Below are 22,260 nucleotides of genomic sequence, written 5' to 3' on the forward strand. Positions count from 1 at the left end.
ACAGTAAGTTGTTGACCCCCTCTATAAAAGAACTGATTGGCCTAACTCTGTCTCTTGGGTTATACTCTTGGGTTAAGTTTAAATAGAGTCTTTTTCATATTGTATGCATAAATATACCAGACTTTTTTGCTTGTGTGTATGTATTTATGAATTTCCTATTCAATTACAAAAGAATAAACATAGGTAACTGCCCTTCTCCCAGTACAAGTAAGTAAGGTGAGCTAAATATGCACTTGGGGCCTAATCAGATGATGTTTTCTAAACAACCATAAATATCTAGCTGTAAATTATTGCTATTTTGCTGAATTTAACCTTCAAGGTAAACAAAAGGAGATGCGGAATGTAAAAAAATAAAGCAGCCAGCACATCATTGTCAGTATTACAGAATTAAGGCTAGAATGGGAAGCAAGAGTGGTAGTCAATTACATATTTGTGTGATGGAAACACCATTATTTCTGACAAGCTGCCAAGTTTCTGCTAGCTATTAGTGAAAGGATATGAAAACAAGCCAAATAATCACATTTCAATTTACTTGGCACAAACTATGATTTCAGAATCTCAATCTCCCCAATTTGATCTTTTTAGTATGCCTACTCCTGGCTATGTCCTGGATTTGTGAAGAGGTGTAACATTTTACCACTCGTTATCCCCCATTGTTATATTTAGTGAATTGTCTACATCTTTTCCCATTGCTATGCCAAAGATGCTGCACATACTATAGGAAAAAACTCTGACAGCTATTATTTGGTTTATTGCCAGTTTGTTAGTTTGCTTGTTTGTGTGATATTTGTACCAGACTGTGACTGGTACAATTTGATGGGAGTTAATTGCCTTTTGGCCCATATACAATGTCCTTTTTTTATGTCGCTATCTGGTCTCTATGCATTAGAAGGTAAAAAAATTTATTTTGCATATTTTCTCAATGCACTCAAAACAAAATATTTTAAAATAATTAGTTTTGTTTCAGCTACCTTGTGCTACCAAAAGCAACTGTTATTAAAACACACACAGGTCATTATTTAAAGAACGTTTAAGAGCAATCACTGTTTGTAAATAGTAAAATAATGCAGTTTCAAAATATTTTTTTTCCTCTTAAAAGAAAAATATTTCCTTGATATTTATGAGGTGTCAAGTTTTCTGGCAGGCAGGTGCGTGTGGTAAAAAAAAAAAACAAGAAACATGTCAAAACTAGACAAAATGTGGTACCCCACATATGAGGTTGTGCTACACCTTGTTGGTGAAGGTTAAGTTGTGGTACTGAACTCTTGGAGGGTGTTCAGGGTAAGTCCTTTCATGTGTGTGAAGGTGAACCTAATGTAAGGCAGAGAGTACTGTACTGATCACACAGGCCTTCTCACCCACCTTTATAATAAGTAAACAGGTCAAAGGTAGACAAAATTTTGCACTACAAGTATGAGGTAGTGCTACTCTTGATGTGATAAGTCTTTCGCACTGAACTCTTGATGGGTCTTCAGTGTGGGTCTTTTTAAGTATGTAGAGAATGTGACGGTAGGTAAGGAGCACTGTGTGCAGACATTTATTTGCAGTTTCCAAAACTTTCTTGTTTCACAGTCAGTCAATCAATCAATCAAAGTTTGTTTATCTATTTATCTATTACACTGGGGAATGCATTTTTTGTTGAGTTAGATATTACACTTGTTTTTTACAAATTTTTGGGTGGTTTAGTTTTTTGCTATCACATCCGGTTTTTACGATACAGGGTACCCTCTATTTTTTGTCAAAAAACATACCAATTTTAAATACAATGAAAAAATAATGAAATGATAACTTGAATATACTGTTTATTTAATTTTTTTGGTTTATACAAAGGATTTATTGTTACTCTATGACATTTTTTTTACAGTAAAACATTTGAAAATTAATCGGGTAATCAGTTAAGGTAAAATTTTACGCCTATAGTTTTTAAATTTTGTAGATACTCCAACAATACTCAGACATCATATGTACATGCCATCTACCCTGATCCTGTCCTTCCATGACCATTAAATCTTGGTGGAATCGTTCACTTTGCTCATCACTGACTGCACCAAGGTTTTCCGGGAAGTTAGAAAGATGGCTACACAGAAAATGCACCTTGATGCTCATATTGCATCCAAACATTTTGTAGCTCTCCAAGAGTTTCTGGACAATTTCTGTGTAATTAATTGCTCATGTGTTTCCAAGAAAGTCCTTGACAATGGCTTTGAATGAAAACCAAGCATTCTTTTCGACTTCTGACATTGTCCTGATGAAATGTTCATCTTTGATGAGCAGCCAAATCTGTGGATCATCAAACACCCGGCCTTTATTTTTTCAAACAACAGGATAGGAAATGTCAACATGAAGTACTTGAAACAGTCTCCTTCAGTTGGCAAAGCTTTAACGAACTGCTTCATCAGGCCTAGTTTCATGTGCAGAGGTGGGAATATAATATTCTTTCTATCAACAAGTGGCTCATGTAGAATGTTTGGATCACCTGGTTTTAGGGTGGATCTTGGAGGCCAATTCCTTTCCACCCAATGTCTCTCACGAGCTCTGCTGTCCCACATGCACAGATAACAGGGATACTTATCCGCGTTGTATCCGCGTCGCCAAGAAGGAAGCATACCATTTTAAGTTCAACACAAATGACCCAATTGTGTTGGTGATATTGCAACAACTCAGTGATGACTCTCTTTATGTCTGCATATTCTTCACAAAGAAAAACTGAATGGCCAATTGGGACTGACCCAAATATATTGCCATTGTGAAGGAGGACACACTTTAAGTTCTGCTTTGAGCTATCGATGAATAGTCACCATTCAGTTGAGTTATAGATTGGAGTTCCCAATTTCTCCAATAAACCAGGTATGTTATGGCAATACACAAAGCCACTGTCAGTTCTAAACTACTGCAGAAATGCAATTTCTCTGGTTGGAAAGGACGATAACTTATTTCCTTTTTCAAGTAAGTTTTTCTCACGCAGTCTTGATGCTAGGAGTTCTGGAGCCTTCTTCGATAGTCCCAAATAACGTGCCAAATCACTCAACTCATGCTGATCAAATCCCTTACGAACAGAGTCCACTTCAATTTCAAACTCTTCATCATTGTTGTCACCGAGTTCATCACTATATTCATGAGGGTAGTGTAATGAAAACCAGCACTGGGATTTAATCTGAATGAGCCACTAGGCGTATAGCCGATGGTAGACTAGGCTACTCTATATTACATTTATTTTTCTTGTTATATCCTGATGTTTTCACTATACAAAAGTAACAGTCACTGAAATGATCTCCTGGCTCTCACCAAACCATAGGTATACCAAATGGCAGCTTATCACGTGTTCCCTTTGTCCACATCCGTAAACCCTCAATACACTGTTTGCACACCTTATGAGAGACCCAAAACTTATCTTGATCACCAAGTTTAACTTTGAAATATGCCAAATAGGCTTGCTCTATAAATGTGCTGATGTTCGCCATTTGACTGGGAATGGTGAAACTGCCAAAAATATAAGATATAACAAAATGAATCAGGGTTGTTTAGGCACTTAGGACGAGAAACAGCAGAGCCAGACATGATCTGAAAGAAAGGAAATATGTGTGTAAGTAGAAAAATATATTTTGCTTATTTACTATGTAGAGCAGTGTACAACCTCTGACCACACTGTCTTGCGTGTAAATAAATAGCCTATACAAATCCACGCTACAGTAATCGCATTATTATAAGCGGTAGAGAAAAAACCTGACGTCATAGAAGAAAACTAACTGCACTTTCAGAAAAAGCATACCTATGTTAGTGTAAATAGGCCTATAAATTGAAGTCAACAAAAAATTTGTTCAAAATTGTTCTTCAGTGTTATGTATTGCGACTCTAGTAAACAATGAAACCCTTTCATGCCAAAAAAACTTCTTTCTGTGTATTTTTACATGTTATTTGCAGAGATCTTCTGGAGTTTGGCAACATATTAGATAAATGTAAATTTAGGCACCTTCTGTTCCTTTCTTCTTAAACTAGCCCCTTGAACTGATAGAAAAAAATATATATGTATTATCAGTACTAGGCACTACTAACAAACTCCTTCATCCATTCCTTAATTGGCAGTCTGAAAAAAGGATCCACAGTTTCAGTAAATTTATCCAATTCCCCATGTCACCATTAATGAATCAAGCCACAGCTTTCCTGTGAGGGCATTTAAAAACTATAAAAATGACAATTGTCTTTAGCTCATATCACTTTACAACTATCTTGTTTAATTAGTTTTCCATTTGATGTAAAGGAGAGTGTAGTTGGATGCAATATTATTTTCTTTGTTGAAGAAGTGTGTTTAGAATTGAATTCAATTTTCTATAAATAATATATTATGTCAGAACATTAGGCATGCATAAAGAAAGATAAGAATTTTAGCACTTTCTTTTTTAAGATAGACAATCTTTGTAAATATAAATATATATATATATATATATATATATATATTGTCAACAGAATCATTGTTGGGTTATGTAGTTAGGTTATTAGTTCTTCTGTGGCAATTGTATTTTAAGTGCACACTTTCTAAAACTTTGTTCTTATTCTGAACTTTATTGCTTCTGCATCTAAAAACCAGCTATAAGTATAACTACTTTCACATTTTTCTTTCAGGCATGGGTGGTATCAATCTTCAGACTATTTCTTTGGGCCAAGGCCAAGGTCCTATTGCTCGAAAAATGATTGAGAAGGTAAAGTGCTTTAAAGTGCTAAAGGAGAAACTTTAGAGCAATAGCAGATAGAATGACACCTACTTAAAGATCTATAAAAAAAAAAATTAAAAGGTGGACTTGTTGCTTTAACTCAATTTTTTACACATATTTGTTAACTAAACAACTCTTCTACATGCATAATGGCATCATAAGCTAAAATCCCATAAACTCTTGATAAACTAGCAGGGTTAAAAATACAAATGATATGTTAGTGGATAAAGTGTTTTTAAAAAGTGTAGGTGTAAATGCTGGTTAATAAATACTCAAGTGAGATAATTTAGGCATATTTGCAACCCTATAGCTTAAAATTAACATTTTTATACCATATGAAAGTCGACCTGAAGGCATTAATAACATCCCTACTTTTACCTGAAAAACTAGGAAAACTACATTAACTCTAATGAGTATTGACTTTACCATGATAACAAGTTCCATTCAATTTAAGCTCATAAAAATAAAGTTTTATTCTTTTCAGGCATCCATATTCTGCAGTCACGTGACAACATAGGCCCTGGTAGTCCAGTGAGATATTTCATACAGGAAGACAGAAAAAAATATTCTGTTGCATGTGTAGGAATAGTTTGAACCAAGAGGGAAGTTACCAAGACACTAACCAGATTGTGCTGGTAACTTCTTAATAAATTACTTCTTGTAATCTTGGTTTGTTTCTATGACAGAAACTAGCATAAAAAGGGGTTGAAAATAACTTTTAGAATAAAATTGGACACTGAAAAACTTATGTAACATAGTCATGTTAGTCATGTGCAAAGTGCGTTTGTACTATTGTTAATATATTGTATTTATATAGCACCAACATATTACACAGTGCTGTACATAGCTGTACAGAGTCTACATTGTAACATTATTAAAGCGAACGACAGACTTGCAGGAAACATATTACCCTAGCTAATTAGTGAACTACAGTATGTAAAAGTAGTACTGGTGGTGACATATTCCTTTTAAAGAGTACATAAATATCACAATGAACATATAAAGTTACTTTTAATTGCAACTCTGTAATATTATATCAAATATATATTATGCAGGTAACTTTTGCAGTGTCTTTTACTTTCTCATATCTCATAAATATACCACAAAGAATTTATACCAAAAGGCCAAGCATCTATTATTTCTTCACAATGACACTCATTTAATAGCCATTAAAATGCAAATACGTCCATGATTTTTAAATCAGGGAATTAACATTAACAGTTGGATGATTGATTAAAGGTCACAGAGTCTGTATAACTTAATTTCTTGGATAATAATTGTGTTTGGGTTTTTTCTAGATTGTTTGGGATTTACTGTTAATTTTATCTGTTGACAAGTGAATCGTTGGTATGATAACGTATTATTTATAATGTTGGTGGATTCTTACAGGCAGCAGAAGAAGGGACATGGGTTGTACTTCAGAACTGTCACTTGGCCACAAGTTGGCTGCCAGAGCTTGAACACATCTGTGAAGAAGTGATCACAGATCCCGAAAAGACCAAGTTCAGTTTTCGCTTATGGCTGACCAGTTACCCCTCCCAAGATTTTCCTGTATCAGTCCTACAAAATGGAATAAAGATGACCAATGAACCCCCAAAGGGACTAAGGGCAAACTTGCTTAAGTCATACCTGAGTGATCCAATTTGCAATCCAACTTTCCTTAGTGGCTGTAACAAGCCAAAGGTAGGTTTCTTTTACTGTTTAAGTGCATTCAACAATATTCACCAATATTCACAAAACTTGGCTAGACAGAGGAACGATTGATGTTTAAACAGGTATCAGTGCAGTGTTCATTATTGACTGCTGTTGTGGATAGCCTATAAAAGGCTGGTAATTAAGCGAGGGTTGTCAAGTACTCTATTGTCTCACAAGCCCAATTATCTGGAGCCCAATTACATCACAAAAGGTTCCACAAACTCCTATATATCAAATCCAAAAAGTATATTATACCCCACCAAATAGGTTGTTATTGGAACCATAATCAAATTGGTTCCATGAAACGCATCACTAATTGAAAAGGGCTACCATTATCTTAGTGTTCATGATCTAATTGGCACCTAATTCCAATAGTTACCATTGTTTATATCTAATATGGTCACAATTATATTGTTATTGGTATGACCGTGATATATATTTTAATGTTAAAAGTTTTTAAATGTTTTGATAATTTTGTTTTTATAACGAGCTATGTATGGGATTATGGTTCCAAAAACAACACAATTTGGTGAGGTATATTTTACTTGTGGGATTACAAATTAGTATTCAATTAAACCTGCTGGAGATTGACATCATTTGGCAATGTACATAAATCTTCCTGATTTGGCCATATGTGTCCTAGGTCAATGTTGCAACAGATATGATGTTTCCTTTTTATATAGCTTCATATGAATTTTAATAACATATGTTTTTCATATATATCTAAATATATACCAATATGGAATCCCAGCTCTATTTAATTCTGCTCTTCTAAACCATATTCTCACTTCAGGGCTTCCATTAGAGATTAAAATAACCATGACCTTTACTTTATCAAAGTAGTACAAAGAAGTAGTACATTAGCAATACAGAGCAACTCAGTTGCAGAAGATCACAGTTCAAAATTGTATACTGAATTGAAACTTTCAGCCAATTTAACTGTTTAAAGCACATGCTCTGTCTAGGAGCAGACGCCTCAAGAGACCTGATTTTACATTTGTTGTGTCCTGCAGTGAGGTAGAAGCCAGAGGGCATGACAAACATCTCTCTCTCACAGAAATCTTGAATGCCAGGCACTGGCACTGGTGAGAAAATCAAATGTGGCCTAGCCCCTTCCTAGCTAACTTAATACACAGATCTGGGTCCTCTCACCAATAAGTCCATACATACCCCATCCAGCATATGTGGCCTTCCACAATTTCTGCAACCCAACTGCTAAAAAGTGCCTGGCTATCAATCTTATAGACCTTGATGGGACAAACTCTTGCTTATTGGGTAGTTCCCAATATAAAACAAGTTGAATTTTTAATCATAATTCTTGTGTATACTTTGAAATTTTTTTTCCTGTAGACCATTTTCTATCATTGATTTTTTTGAAAGCGTATTCAAGCATAATTAGGCAAGGCAAAATACTCATACAGTGTTGATCATTTCTTTGATTTTACAGTATAAAATTGGTCATAAAAGTGAAGTGATAATCGTGTTTACATTCTATTTTGAAATCACAACACATACTAATTCTGAAAAATGCAAGCAAGTTTATGAGCAAAAAATAATTGGTATATAAATATTTTATGAGTGTATGCCTGTTTGTAACCAAACCTTTTAATCAAAAACAAAGTGTTACCTGATATATTCATAAACATCCCAACAGCAGCAGTAACAATATTGTAAAACTGGAGAAATAAATAATGAAAAGTGACCTTTGAATCTGTACATCTTGTCCACTGCAATTGGCGGGATTCATTGTGAATACATAAAAGAGAGTGCTAATCCAAGGAATGGGATCCCTTGTTTTTATGCTCCATCATCAAAATGTCAACAGAAATCATAGTTCCAAGGATAGGGGATATTCTCTTTGCAGCTGTGTTGAGAAGTGTCTTGACATGTATGCCAACAAAAATCCAGTCACATCACTCTGATTTTTCATCTACCAGTTTATTTTGTTGTATGTCTGCTGCAGTATAACCTTGTCATGATTGAAGGATAGCTGAACTATTGCAAGAATATTCTGGGCCATGTAATGACTTGTTGAATATGTCATCGTTCTCGTTTTATAAATGTACAGCACATTGTCTGTGACGTTTCTTTTGACATGCTAGCAAGTAAAGAAACATAGACAGATACTGCAAATTACCATATATATTATGCCATATATGACTGAATTCAAATAATATATAATTAGAGGTTTTATGCTTTATTTAGACTTAAAGACAATGTTAAGGTATATGAAAAATGAACATATGATAAATATTTATAAGTATAGTGTGCAAGGTTATTACGTTTGGCTTTACCAAATCTTTTAATAAGCATGATGCTTTAGCTGAAGTTCCAGGTAATGCTGTTGCCCATGAGCTGCCAGAGCTCCTCCACTAAACAGAATGTGGGAGCCAAGGTGTGAGCTCAGATAGTTATAAAGAAGCAAATGCAAGACTTTAGGTAACCTCCGACCTTGTGATTATCTAAGTGCCAATTGGAATTTCTTTTTCTATGTTGGTATTTTTTCCACAATATTACTGTGCTATTTATTATACAAAGACATGCAACCTTACCACTTTTATCATTTTATCTTGTGATCTCAATGTTTAATTGTATTACTTATGAAACTCATTAAATCATGTCAAAATTATACATGTTTAAGGATCTACGTATGCTTAGGGACTACATATTTTTGGAGTAGGAAACAAAGCCTCTACATAAGGGTAGCAAAATTAGACATCAGAAGGATACCCTAATATATTGCCGTTTAAACTGTTACACTGCAGTAATGCATTCTGGTTAACACATGTAGTGTTAAGGTAGCTCATTCAAAATAAATGGAGCTGTCAATATACCCAATGCAAGTAAGACCACACCTAGACCCCCTTGTGAAACCAGTTCACATTATCGCATTGTTTACCATTGCTATGCATTGTGCACATTGCAGTGGACCTACTTTGCAATGTGTTGGGTTTTCAAAAAAAACAAATGGTGTGCACCAAATGTAAAATGTATCATCATAGCATAGTCATATAATTCAACCCATAGTAATTCTACAGTAAGATGTCTTCAGATAACTTATCAAAAATCACGGTGAATGGTTGACTTTAATGATCCTGTGACACTTACTTAGCATTGCCTGTTTCAAAGTTTGACTTTTTGGTAAACCCCCCTAGCTTTAGTTTCCTGTATATTTGCAGCAACAAAATAAGGAAATATAGTTTTGGCTAGAGTGGGTAATGGCTAGAACACTTGTAATCTGTCACAGAGACAGCAATAAAAATGTGACAAATATCCTAAACATCTAGCAGGTAAAGTTCTACATAATATTAAATCTAAATTTTCTACATTCTGGCTTTGTTTCTTTCCTTTTTGCACATCAAGTCTTGATGTCTTGTCATATAAAAAGGACAGCAAATAGCCCTCAGACACTTGATCTATCAATCAAGTTGTAAACTTTTCCCACATTTTAAAGAAGATATTATAATATAATTATAATGAACATCTCAAGGCAAAATTTGATTCTCCAATTTTATTATCAGTTTATGCTAAAAACTATTGTGTGCTATATTTAGATGCAAAAGATAAATGCAAAACACAGATACAACGTCAGTCTTTTAATAACACAAACAGTCATATTCTACTGGCAACTATGTTGCCATTCTGGTAATCCAGCTATTTGTACATTTTCTCAAAAAGGCCAAAAAAGGACAATATGTCTTGGTGGACAAGGCAGTATCTTGGAAACTCAAAGGACATGTTAAACAACTGCTGCGAAAAGAATACCGAACGGAAATGGAAAACCACTGCAACCTATTCCACTTGTTTATAGGCTGTATACTGTATGTCACCACTAACCTTATTATGTAATTGAGCCTAAACTATGATTGGCATAGAGAGAAATGCATTGTGCAAGGTGCCTGCCCTCTAATGGCTTGAGGTCATCAGTAATCTCAGTGTAAGGTAAAATAAAAATATAGGGCTTAAAGAGAAAATTGCCAACATGTTTAAAAGAGATAAATCCACATTTGCATCACCAGAATTCTAACTGAACTGAGAGGCTGGCTCAGAGACAACACAATATTTGAAATACATGTGCCTGTGTTGTTCTAGGGTACGTTTATAAATTTCTGCAACTTATCAGTCTCTGCTGCTACTTTGTGCAATGTCACCATGCTGCATACTGAGGAGTCATAAATTACATTATTACAACCTATGAAAAGTCACTTGTATGAAACACAAGCCTTTTTAATGACACACTGGGCTCTCCTTTAGGAACAAAAAAGCTTAAGGGCTTCCTTCACTCTCAAGTGTGCAGGAAGAACATGCAGGAAATCCTGGTATTCTATCTCTCTTGTAATGGATACATTTTCACATGACCAACTCTGAGGATAATGCCCAGGTTTTTGAGTTCCTTGCCCAAGTATGGCCATTTGATGTTTAAAAAAGTTGAAGATTTACAAAATATGTATTCCTTAGTACATCCCTATTTTTATCATCATATTCACTTGAATTTGACTTAGCATATCCTTTTGAAGAGCTTGTTGTAGGTCAAACCTAGGTTCAGTAAGGTCAAACTGGGGAAAGGTGAGGCAGTGTAGAAAGCCAGTTGGGGGACTATTGTAGAGAGATCAGTGACATGCCCCTTTGTAGGGAGATGAGTGACATCAGTGTGTTGCTTCTCCTTTTACTAGAACGAGGATGAAATGGATACCTTTTAGATATTACTAAACTGCAACAGAGAAAAATAAGGTCCCTGCCTTGCCAAACAGGACTGTGTTATTGGGCAAAGCTGTGTAAACATCAGAAATTAATGGACAGTAATAGAAATCCTTGGCAGGTAAATCAGCTTCCTTGTATATATTTGATATACGTATTTAGCTGTTAGACTGGTGTTTTGGAAATTGATAATTTTACACTTATTTTTTTAGATATTCAATCACAGATGGTCATTAATAATAATCTTAGTAACTCCTGAATTTTCTCCCACTCATAGAAGCGTGTTGGCTCAGTGTCAACTGGAAGCTCCAGCTGACACTGCTTGATGCCTTAGCACATGAGAGACATTCATAAAACTGTCAAATAACAAAGGTCAAGTTAGAATTACAGAAATGAAAATGAAATTTTAATTGAAAGTTTAACCCTCCTCCAGCAGCTGTAAAAAGTGCTTTTTAAATATGGCGCTTAATCAGGTGGTACATGGGTACTTTAAGCCCAACACAAGTCCATATTCCTAGGAAAACTACAACTTAAAACTGGCTTCCAAGCACAGTTATTTAAAAATAAATAGATTCTTCATTAGCCACAAAGAAAAAAAAATGAAATCTATTTTGTGTGCAACTAATGGCCTTGCAAAATCAGGTATTACCTTAAAAATAAAGATGCTGTCATACAGAACCACCATCAGAAAATTGGGGGCCCCATACTAGGTATACTTCCTGGCCTTCCCCTCCCCCCTATGTCTGAAACATCCAGCATTGCATGCAAGTTCTTTTGATCAAGCCTTGGTACAAAAGTACCCCTTGTCCCTCCTGATGGCAGCCCTGCTTAGCTACACAAATTTTGTGATGGGCCCATTTGATAGATATACAGGGGCATTTGTGGGCAATGACAGACCAAAAAATTCATAAAGTAAGTCCACCTACTACAGGCAGCCTTTAAAAATAACAAAAGAGTAGTAGATACGAAACCAGTTACCCTGCACAAGGGGATACAAAAGTGATGTCCATTACAGAAAACACCTGCACAGGGGCAAAATGTTATTTTAGGAGTGGTTACTGCAAACATAGAAGCAATACTAAAAAGATACCAGTGAACAATATTGATTTGTTTTATTTATTTACCAATCAGTAGAAATGATCCTAATTTCTGAACCATGATCTAATAACCTCAAGCCACAACCAATGAGTAACCTACCTCCTCCTTTAAAATTGTTAGTTGGTGAATTTTAAAATATTGATAAGATCAACTTGTCCTTCCTATGGGTTTTTTTTCAGCCATCTTACCTTTTGATAAGTCATAATAAAATCCCATGTTATGGGAGGGAAGGGTTGTTAGGGGTTAAAAATCAAAAAGCTTTACTAATACTATTAATATACAGATGTGATTTTGTATTTTGCCTAAAGTTGCAACTTTAGATCTATTTGCTTAATCATGAAAAAAAATGTAATGTTTTAAGGAATACATTTTTGTTTCATATTCTCCCGGGAAAGAGAGTGTTAAGTTCTGTTGTCACAGCTGGCAGTAGTTTACCTCTCCACCTTCATATCAATAAATGTGATTTAATTTGACAAGAGGGATTCTTGTCATTGTCAAACGACCACAGTCAATTCTCCTTGCAGCTGAACAAAACAGCAGGAACTGCATTAGAAGAATTAAGGCTCAGAAATAGAAAGGGCTGAAAGAGATTACATTATGTCCAGAGCAAGACAGGATAACCTACACATTTAGGAAGGTGTCCATCTAAATTTGTCAAAACAGGGAAAAAGCCAATGGATTGATTTATTGGACAAATGAATTCATTTTTAAAGGAATTGCCATTAAATGAAGATTTGTGTCAAAAAGGGGATGTTTAAAATATTACCTATTAAAATTGTAGTGTGTAAATTAAAATTACTTTTACATAACTAAATAATCCCCTCGATTCAAATGTCTTTCTGCCAAAATGCATTTGTTCCAGAGATGTGAGTTGTGTGATACATTTTCTAAATATAGTTTGGCACCATGGCTGTAAATGAGCAATATCTTGTTGGATCAGGAGGTGCTTTATGTACATGCTGCCTTTGGCTATCATCATGCATCTAGCTGTGCCTGGACCACTTATTGTTCGAAAACTTGACTCTTAGTCTTTATGATAGAATCTTGACAGGGTTGTTTGCATAATGCTGAACAGGCATGGCTGGCATAGAGGACATAAAGCATATAGTAAATGCACAGATGCAACAGTTGGAATCTTGTCATTAAATCTCACATCCATCAAGCCTCCTTAGCATTTTATCTGTGAATTTGGAGGCATGTTGACTATAGGATTTAATGATTCCATTTCTATTCTTATCCACACAAAAATGAACAGTATTTGTAAAAAAAATTACACCGTTGTTTTTTTTTTATTATTTTAGATGCATATATAAAAATGGGTCTGTATGAGAGTATTTTTAAATAAAGTGTCCTACATTGTGCAGACATAACAAAATAAAGTAGTAAGGCTTAGACAAAACATATATCCTTAGAGGAAGGGACTGTTAAAGGTTTACAAAATCTAAAATATTTAACCAATTATCCTCATCCATAGCTTTGAAGACAACGGGTGAAGCAGCAACGTTTCTGTGCTGACAACTGGCTCCAATTGCCGATGAATTTAGAGATGTTGCCAAGAAAAAAAAGGCACAAGGACAAAGGCAACATCTGTATGTCCAGACAATTTCAGCCAGTAGTGATGAACAAAATGATTCACATGGCATCTTGGCAACTGGTTTCCCATCACATTTTGTCCAGGTGACAGAGTCACCGAGGTAAATGAAGAGAGTAAGGGCTAGTTAACCCAGACAGTTGGACAGCAGTAAGAAAGTGGGTTTCTAGCATTCCATTACCAGAAAAAAAAAAACAGTAAAAGCCAAGCTCTCTTTGATAGGAATTAGTAAGATCAATTGTAGAATTTGTGCAGCTGTTTAGTAGATGTTGCAGTGCAGTTTTAGCCATGTCAGCTTGTGCCATGAATTATGGCCATGTGCTTTTTGAATGTAAATGTTAAAAAGAAGTACAATAGTCACGTGTTCACTTTTCTATACACCCCCATTCTTATGCAAGACAACCTTAATATCAGGAAACAACCTTAAACCAGTATTTAGGCATTTCTGTAATACAGCTCAAAACTGCCTTCAAATAAATCCATGCTTCAAATGATTGAAACAGAGGCATAACTGCATTGCAAATGTTTTGTGTGAAGAAGCCCTAAATCTCCCCAGCAAGGATGCAGACACTAAAAAAACTTTGCAGGAGATTTAATAAACTTTTACCCTAAAATGAACTAAAATAGTTTTGGGAAAGGGTTGTGCAGAAGTAGTAAGTGTAATAGTTCTATGTAATAGAATAATGTCATTATACCCAACAATACAAGTGAATAAATTACTTTCCTGACTATCACCCCACACTTTAAATTGTCCCTTCATAAAAACTGAAAAATATAAATATTAGCAACTATCCTGTGGAGTCTCTAGATTGCCCTGATCCTTACCTAAAAAGCAACCTAAATGCAGTAAGGTACCATTACTTACCTTGCGCCAGCATTCAGTGCCCATCAATGAGCATTGTGTTAGGGAAGTTCATTTAATTATGGGCATGTTCACAATAGTGCATTGGAGTACTGCGCACATATTTACCATGTACTATCCAATGGATAGCATATGTTGTAATAAGCAACCCATTCAACTTCTTCACCTACCAACATATCACAATTCCAAACCAGACATGCACCAATTTTGCAATGCATTTTCCCCAAATACATAGATGGTTTCTATCTTTGCATATAGGTGCACTTTAATGTAAGTCTATTACAGTTTGCTGCCTAGGTATGTAGGGGTGAAATAAATGGCACTGCTTGTTTCATGTAACATGCAGTAAAACTTGCATTTTACCGTGTGTTATCCCAATAAATCCTTAGAATGGCTGCTACCACACTGCAAAAAAACTAGAAACAGGCATGAATATTTTTTAATGCAGCTCACTAAGTCACTTGGCAACTGGGGATCTGTTGGCATGTACCTGTGCCTTGATAAACCATTCTAAAAAAATGGCATTTCAACAAACTGTGAGGCATGATGTGCATTACCATATTGTGTATAAGTAAAATAATGCCTTCTTTTTCTGTTTTGAGCTATATAAAAGCATGCGAGGTCACACAAATGCCACTTTTTTGGATTAGTAAGGTTATCTTGGTACTTCATTTGAGATGATTCTTGGCCATCCCACGCATGTTTGTTTTGACAATAACATGAAAGTAAAGTGTATAAATTGTGCGTTATTTTGGTGCTCATTAGGCTCTCATCACACAGCTTTGTGCTTCCCAGCTGATATAGACGGATATTTCACAGTAATGAGCATGCTGCTTTGACTTTTTGCTTAATTAAGAAATATTTTCTTGTGTTTGGGTAGTTCATGGGAGGATTATTGTTCTGCCGCAAACCTCTCTCCTAACCTTGGAAAGATATCTATCATGCATTACCCCAGGATAGGAAAAATAAAATGGAAAAGTTGAGCAGAGACTTACAAGATAGGTTGCCATAGCAACTTAAGCTTTTTTTTCAGAACTTTTCTATTTGCAGCTGCAAACCAATTGAAAAGTGTCATATCTGAATGAATATTATATCAAAGCTATTATATTTCTCCTCATTCAATAACAGGCTTTCCTAATAACAATATAAACTCATTTACAACTTCCAGGTCATGTCCCTGTTTACTGTTGTAACCTCATACTCACAATGTGAAGGTCAACATATTCAAATTCAAGCTGCTGTCACATCCTACAGACTTTAATCTATTTTTATGGCAACTAGTGTGAAATACTGTAATGTCTTGTGGATGTTTTTTTTCTTTAGTTATTGATCTGCATTTTGATATATTTTGCTATATACAGTTTACATGTAATTCTAATACTGTTTATATAGTACAAGTCTATTAAACCTCCCTGGATTTACTTTCACTACCCATGTGAGTAATAGGAAACTGCATACTGAAGCATCATTCAAGGCTCAGTTAATAAGCTCTTTGTGTCAAGGTTTTAACATTGAACACCTAGAAGTCAAATAGAAATACATAGAGGGTTTTGCTTAACAAATATGGCAAGTGTATGCATCAATAAAGTGGCACTATTTATACATCACTAGATTTCTGACTGGTACTCAGTGGTACTGTACTATTGCTGCTTTTGGTGTTAAAGAGCCACTGTCATCTGACCATTCAGGTCAGTGTAAGAGTGTCTCCTGATAAATTCATGCTCACTTTCTGCCTAACTCCTGCATGTGTCCACCCTGGGTAGGCTCCCATGTTAAAAGGTTATAGAATTTGACGAATTAGGGCAGTGTCAAAGTGCCTTCAGATAGCCAACCCCCCTAGCATGGTATACTCAGTGATTCATACTCACTTGCTGCCCTACTACTTTAGAATCCACCATGGGTAAGCTCCAATGTAGGAAGGGTTGAGAACTCATCTCGGGGGCGTATAGCACTGCTTTTACCTGGAAAATATTTGCTCAGAGGCAAGCCCTTTCACTTAGATAAGATTACATGGTTCCCCATATCCAAAAGCCTCACTCTTCTACAGCAATCAAGCAAGGGGGTGTCGGCATCCTGTATTACTTTTGTTCAGCTGTGGTAACAAGGATTTGCAAACATTTTAGAGGTTGCAGTGATTTTCAAATATGAAAAATAATCCCTGTATACAATTATAAGGGAAATTATGCATGTGATAAATCCAGATGGCAACTGTATCCGAAAAAAAATTGCATTTGTTAAAGAGAAAAGTGCATCAATGTCCATATTGAGTGAGCATACGGGTCTATGCATTGTTAGGACATGCCCAAAGCCAGCTTATGTTAGACTTATTCTACTCTTTTAAAAAAGCTGCAGCTAAAATAGGCCCTGCAGAGACTTGGCTTGTTCCTAAACTGTGGAAAAGTATGCAATGATCCTACTGTCACCTGAACTGCAATCAACAATTAAACAAAAATTCCAACCTGCACAAAATACTTTACAAGATCTCTATATTGACTCCTGTACAGACTCAACAAAATCATTATAAACTCACTTGCCTTATGTTCTATAGTAGGGTGGTTTTGAACTTTGAAAGTGTATGTGTAGTCAAAATCAATATTTTTTTGATTAGTTTTGGAGAAAATGATCCTGAATCCCGAAACCAAGTTTTTGTTCTCTCTGTGCTCTGTTCCCTGTTCAGATTTTCATGTGTTCACTTGTTTTCCCCAAGGCAAAACAGGCAGTTATATGATATCTCCATAGAGTGAGGGGAAATACCTTGTTAGATTGTCGTCAGAACATGTCCCCGTTGAACAAAGGTTTTTATTCTTTCTGATTCTATCCAAAACTAGAAAAAAAAAAGTTTTAGCTTGAGATACACTTTGTTAATTAAGATAATATTGCCATACAGGAAAGTTTATTTTTAACAATTGTGCCTATGAAAATATATGTAGCATAATACCTAAGACATATATATTTTCCTACATTAAATTTCTGCATATTCTTTTCATTACAAGACAGCTTTCTTGAAGACGATGTTCTAAAGGAACCGAGCAGTCTGACGTGACCTTAGCACAGAATAAAAACTGTTAGAATTGGGAGTAGGGAGCATTTTTGGAAAATCTCACATGGAGCTTAACTTCTGCAGAACCTACTGTTCTTTTATTATTCTGGGAGATCTTAATGCTATTGCAAAGGTCACTCAGTGTGCGAGAATTCTTAGCTTTCCTGCCTGGAGAAATCACTTGAGAGGGGGAAGTAACTAGGAGACATAAACTGCTTAGTTACATTATATGAATGCATTTTCTTGGCAGTTATATTAAATAACTGCAATATATAAGAGGATATTTTTTTACAGTTTGCTGTGTTTTTAGCAAGTGAAAAACTTTAAGTTAAAATTGTCTAGACAGTGGTAAAATAATATCACATTTATCCTACAAGATAAACTGTATTTGTCTAGGGAATGTAAGGGGTATGCAGAAGAAATTTATTAACCAAATGTGATTTTGTTATATGCACCATTAAAGCAGAACTAAACCCTAACAATTAAAATTTGTGATCAGTCAGGTTCTTTATTGCTGGAGGCACAGTTACTGTCCCTTCTACAATAAAATAAACTTACCCGCTTGATTGCAATTTTTTTTAATACACTCCCCTGTCCTGTTCTGTTACATGTGCTACCGTTTTTACTCGGCATGTGCATAGGAGTTCATTCCGTCCCAGCAACCTCAGGCAATGCCAAGATACCTGGCATATCCCACCATCCCACACTGGGATAACAAACAGGCAAGAAAGTACATTTCACTGCAGAATCAACATCACCTGTCAATTCTGCAAAAAAATTGCCTGATACAAATTTTCAACGCAGAATTATAGTTCTGCTTTAAGTGTAGATTAAGTGCAAGAGCAATGTTTTAGCAAAGATTTTTAAAGTGCTGCTTACAGATTTAGGTATGTCTTATACGCCTCTACTTGAAAGCAATTGTCATTGGCTGCAGCATGGCATGTCACTAAATGCTTTATCATAGGAAAAGGGTAAGAGTGTCAGCTTACTCCATTAGGGGAACCCAATGTACTTGCATTACAATGAATGACATCACAAAGTAGTGCATTGCAGTGCATTACAAAAAATGTTCTTCTGCTTTGTTGCTTGTTATGGTGCACTGGCAGCTCTTTGACTTTGAATGTGCTGTGCTAATAAATACAGGTTAATTAGCAACATAACATGCAATAATGCATGTGCATGCACACACTGCACAGATATAAGAGCCCCTAAGAGCCATAATAATCTTACCAATTTGGTGTGTTGTAGTAATAAAGGGATAATGCCTATCAACTCAAAATGTAGGCTTGATGCATCAGCATATTGCAGTGCCACTGAATGCAGCTGTCATGCATAATTTATTACCATACTTTGTGGTGTGCTGTGTTAGAAAGAATGTTGCATGTCCAGTTTTTGGTGTATTCATGTGCCTTGCCAGCCCACTCCAAATAAATTGGCTACCTTAACATGGTAATGCGTCACACAACACATCTTAATGTATGCTATTTAAATCAATGCACATGAATGGCCCCTCAGTCTCACATAGACACAAGCTTCATTTATTATTAATATTAACACTTATCTATTCACTGTCATAAACATTTACAATTGTCATATTTTATTTTCCTCTCTAGGTTTGGAAGAAGTTGCTATTCGGCTTGTGCTTTTTCCATGCACTTGTTCAAGAGAGGCGAACATATGGATCACTTGGCTGGAATATACCCTATGAATTCAATGACTCTGACCTAAAAATTAGTGCCAAGCAGCTTCAGGTATTATATAGAGTCATTCTACTACACAATGATATTTTCTTTGAAATAGCAAAAGAAAGTCTTAATATTCTATATATACACAGCGTGAGTAGTTATTTATAACTCAGATACTGGCTGCCAGGGAACAACCGCTAAGTATATGAATGCAACCATCTTCCTGGTCATGGTGAAGTCCCATCATTGATAACATCTTCTCATAACTGGTATGCAATCAACCAAGGTTAGAATGAAGTGGTCTGCTAATATCTTTTCACCCAAGCTGTTGTGTACACCCTAAGAAAGAGATATTTGTGGAATTATTTCAAGAATCATGATAAGAAATAGAGTAGCAAAGTATATTAATCCTCCCTTCATTATAGACCACTTTTTGTGAATTGTTCCCTATAAAGAGCTTTAGATGGTGTTAGGTCAGTTTAAATACATCTCATATCCAATCTAAATTGGGTGCCTGTTGTAAATAGAAAAGCATGTCCGAGATATAGTTTGCATAATGTTTTATATGTTCATTTACTGCTCTGTATCAGCTGGCATTTTTAATATGTGCAAGATTGAAGGTGGGTTGTGTAAAGAGATGTAGCTATATAGCTAAGGGGTCTATTTATGAAGCAGTTAATCTGACATCCACTGAAACCTTCCAGGACCATGTGTTTCAATGGCAGCAATCCGCCATAATTTCAGTGAATGCCAGATCCACTGATTAATAAATAGACTTCTAAATGTCTTTAGAATATGCAAAACAGATGCAGAGATGTTGCAAATCATCCAAAGAAAAAAACAACAATGGTCATTTATTCAGAATGACCATTGTTTGAAAAATCCTTCCCGGTTTGCTTTCTAACCCAATAAATAGTACAAATTAATGATATTTAAACAAACAAAACAGGAAAGATTTAGGTCAAATACATTAACTTCTATTCTTCTAAAATGCTGAAATAAACTGGTATTTTGGGCAATTGTGCAGCTTAATTAAACATTTCTGTGTAGGGAGGAAATTATTCACGATAAAGGCAATTCCTAATATATAAACCACATATTTATAAACTCATGGATTCAGAAAAGGTCAGACAATTACTTACAATTAAATATTCAGTGTTCAAAATCTAGCAAGCGCAGCAGCATTGTCATCATCTCTTTTGGTGATGGGTCAGGTTTTAGACTGCTCTGCAATTTATGTTGGCTTTGCTTTATGATTTTGTTTTCAATCTGTGCTTTAGAACAGACGTGGGTGGAAGTAAATATGAGTAAAGAGCACATTAAGTAAGATGCAAAGAGCAATAAATACCCAAAGCAAGATTGTGTAGAACACAGCATATAAACCAACTGAACACATATTAAAGTTTATTGCTACAAAGTCCAACAGAGCGCCAACTTGTAAACTACTTGTAAAGACAGTCAACAAACCCGTTGGGTGATCTTTTCTATTTCTGTAGCCAATGCTGGATTCCCTAAGTTGTTAACTCAGTGCAGCTGTACTACAGTAATTTGCATATGACACAGTTATTTTGGTGCATTAATGAAACTTTAAAATTAAAATTAACTTAGAACACACTAGACCATCATCAAAAAGAATTAATATAAACACACAACAGATCTTCACCAAAAAGATATATGGTCAACACAAAAAAATCCTATTAAAGATATAATCTAAAATTATAAATATATATCTGTTATTAAACATATTTATACATCAATACATTTTATTGATTCTGGTATGCATGTAATGAGATTAGGTATGGCAAGATGCACACAATTACTATCTTTAAATACAGTTAGGTTGGTATGTCTATCTATGACAGTCCTATCTATTTTAATTCCTGCTATAGATTGGTTCAAAACTATTGTTAAACACTGTCACCTAGTGGTAAAGGGATGAGCTGCTTGTTATTTGCTCATAGGTTGCACACAAAAAGTAAAAAATTCCTAAATTCCTATTGTGACTTTGCAATACATGTGTGACACTTATAACAAATGAACATATGGCAAATTATAATTAGCACCATAACTCAATGCACATTGAAAAATGTGATTGGCTATCCAGTGCCTAATACCACCTGTAAAGGTTTACAGTATGTTCCTCTATAATTACCTCGACTCTACTAGTAAACGTCCTTTTCACACATGCAATTATTGCAGTTTACTGCAATAATTAATAAACAGGATTTATAAAGCACCCACATATTATGCAGCGCTGTACATTAAATAGGGGTTGCAAATGACGGACAGATGCAGACAGTGACACAGGAGGAGGGGACCCTGCCCCAAAGAGCTTAGAATCTAGGAGGTGGGGAAAGTATATGGCATAATAGCATTGTTGACAAAATACATTTTTGTTAAAAAAATCCTAATTTCCTGGGTGTTTCATAAGGTGTTACATAGGTGTGCGTGACAGCAAACAAAAACAGCAGTGTGACTGCTTAAGAACCAACCGTGAATCAATAATAAAACCAATATGCTGACATTTGAAAATGAAAATGCCATACATGGAATATTGGCTGTACTATAAACACATGTTGCTGAGACCTTGCTTCCCCATTCAAAAATAACTATTACAGCAGCTGGGTTAATGAGGATGAATGTGACTCAACTGAGCAAATGTAATGGTAAATACGACTGGAAAGATGCTTTATAAATGTGCTTCAAGCATATCTAAACCCACAATAAATCATGTAATATATTGCTGTTTGCCAGTGCTGTGGTGACTGCATTCATTTTTTGCTTTTTTAGTGGTTCTGCCATTGGCATACTTTTTGTGCTTGGGTGATAATGCTCGTTCATTGTACTGTATCCAAGAAGAAGCAATATAACCCTTTAAAAAG

At 35.3% G+C, this 22,260-nt stretch overlaps 1 protein-coding gene across 1 annotated transcript in view; it reads left to right on the forward strand.

The window, feature by feature from the left end:
* The window catches only part of LOC140323815 (dynein axonemal heavy chain 3-like), a 333,376-nt gene that overhangs the window by 293,677 nt on the left and 17,439 nt on the right, over positions 1 to 22,260 (forward strand). Inside the window, exons 43-45 of the mRNA XM_072401190.1 lie at positions 4,621 to 4,697; positions 6,099 to 6,392; positions 19,307 to 19,444. Of these exons, the coding sequence (XP_072257291.1) occupies positions 4,621 to 4,697; positions 6,099 to 6,392; positions 19,307 to 19,444 (509 nt within the window). The remainder of the gene's footprint in view (positions 1 to 4,620; positions 4,698 to 6,098; positions 6,393 to 19,306; positions 19,445 to 22,260) is intronic.

Source organism: Pyxicephalus adspersus, chromosome 2, assembly GCF_032062135.1.
Source record: "Pyxicephalus adspersus chromosome 2, UCB_Pads_2.0, whole genome shotgun sequence".
Classification (NCBI taxonomy): Eukaryota; Metazoa; Chordata; class Amphibia; order Anura; family Pyxicephalidae; genus Pyxicephalus; species Pyxicephalus adspersus.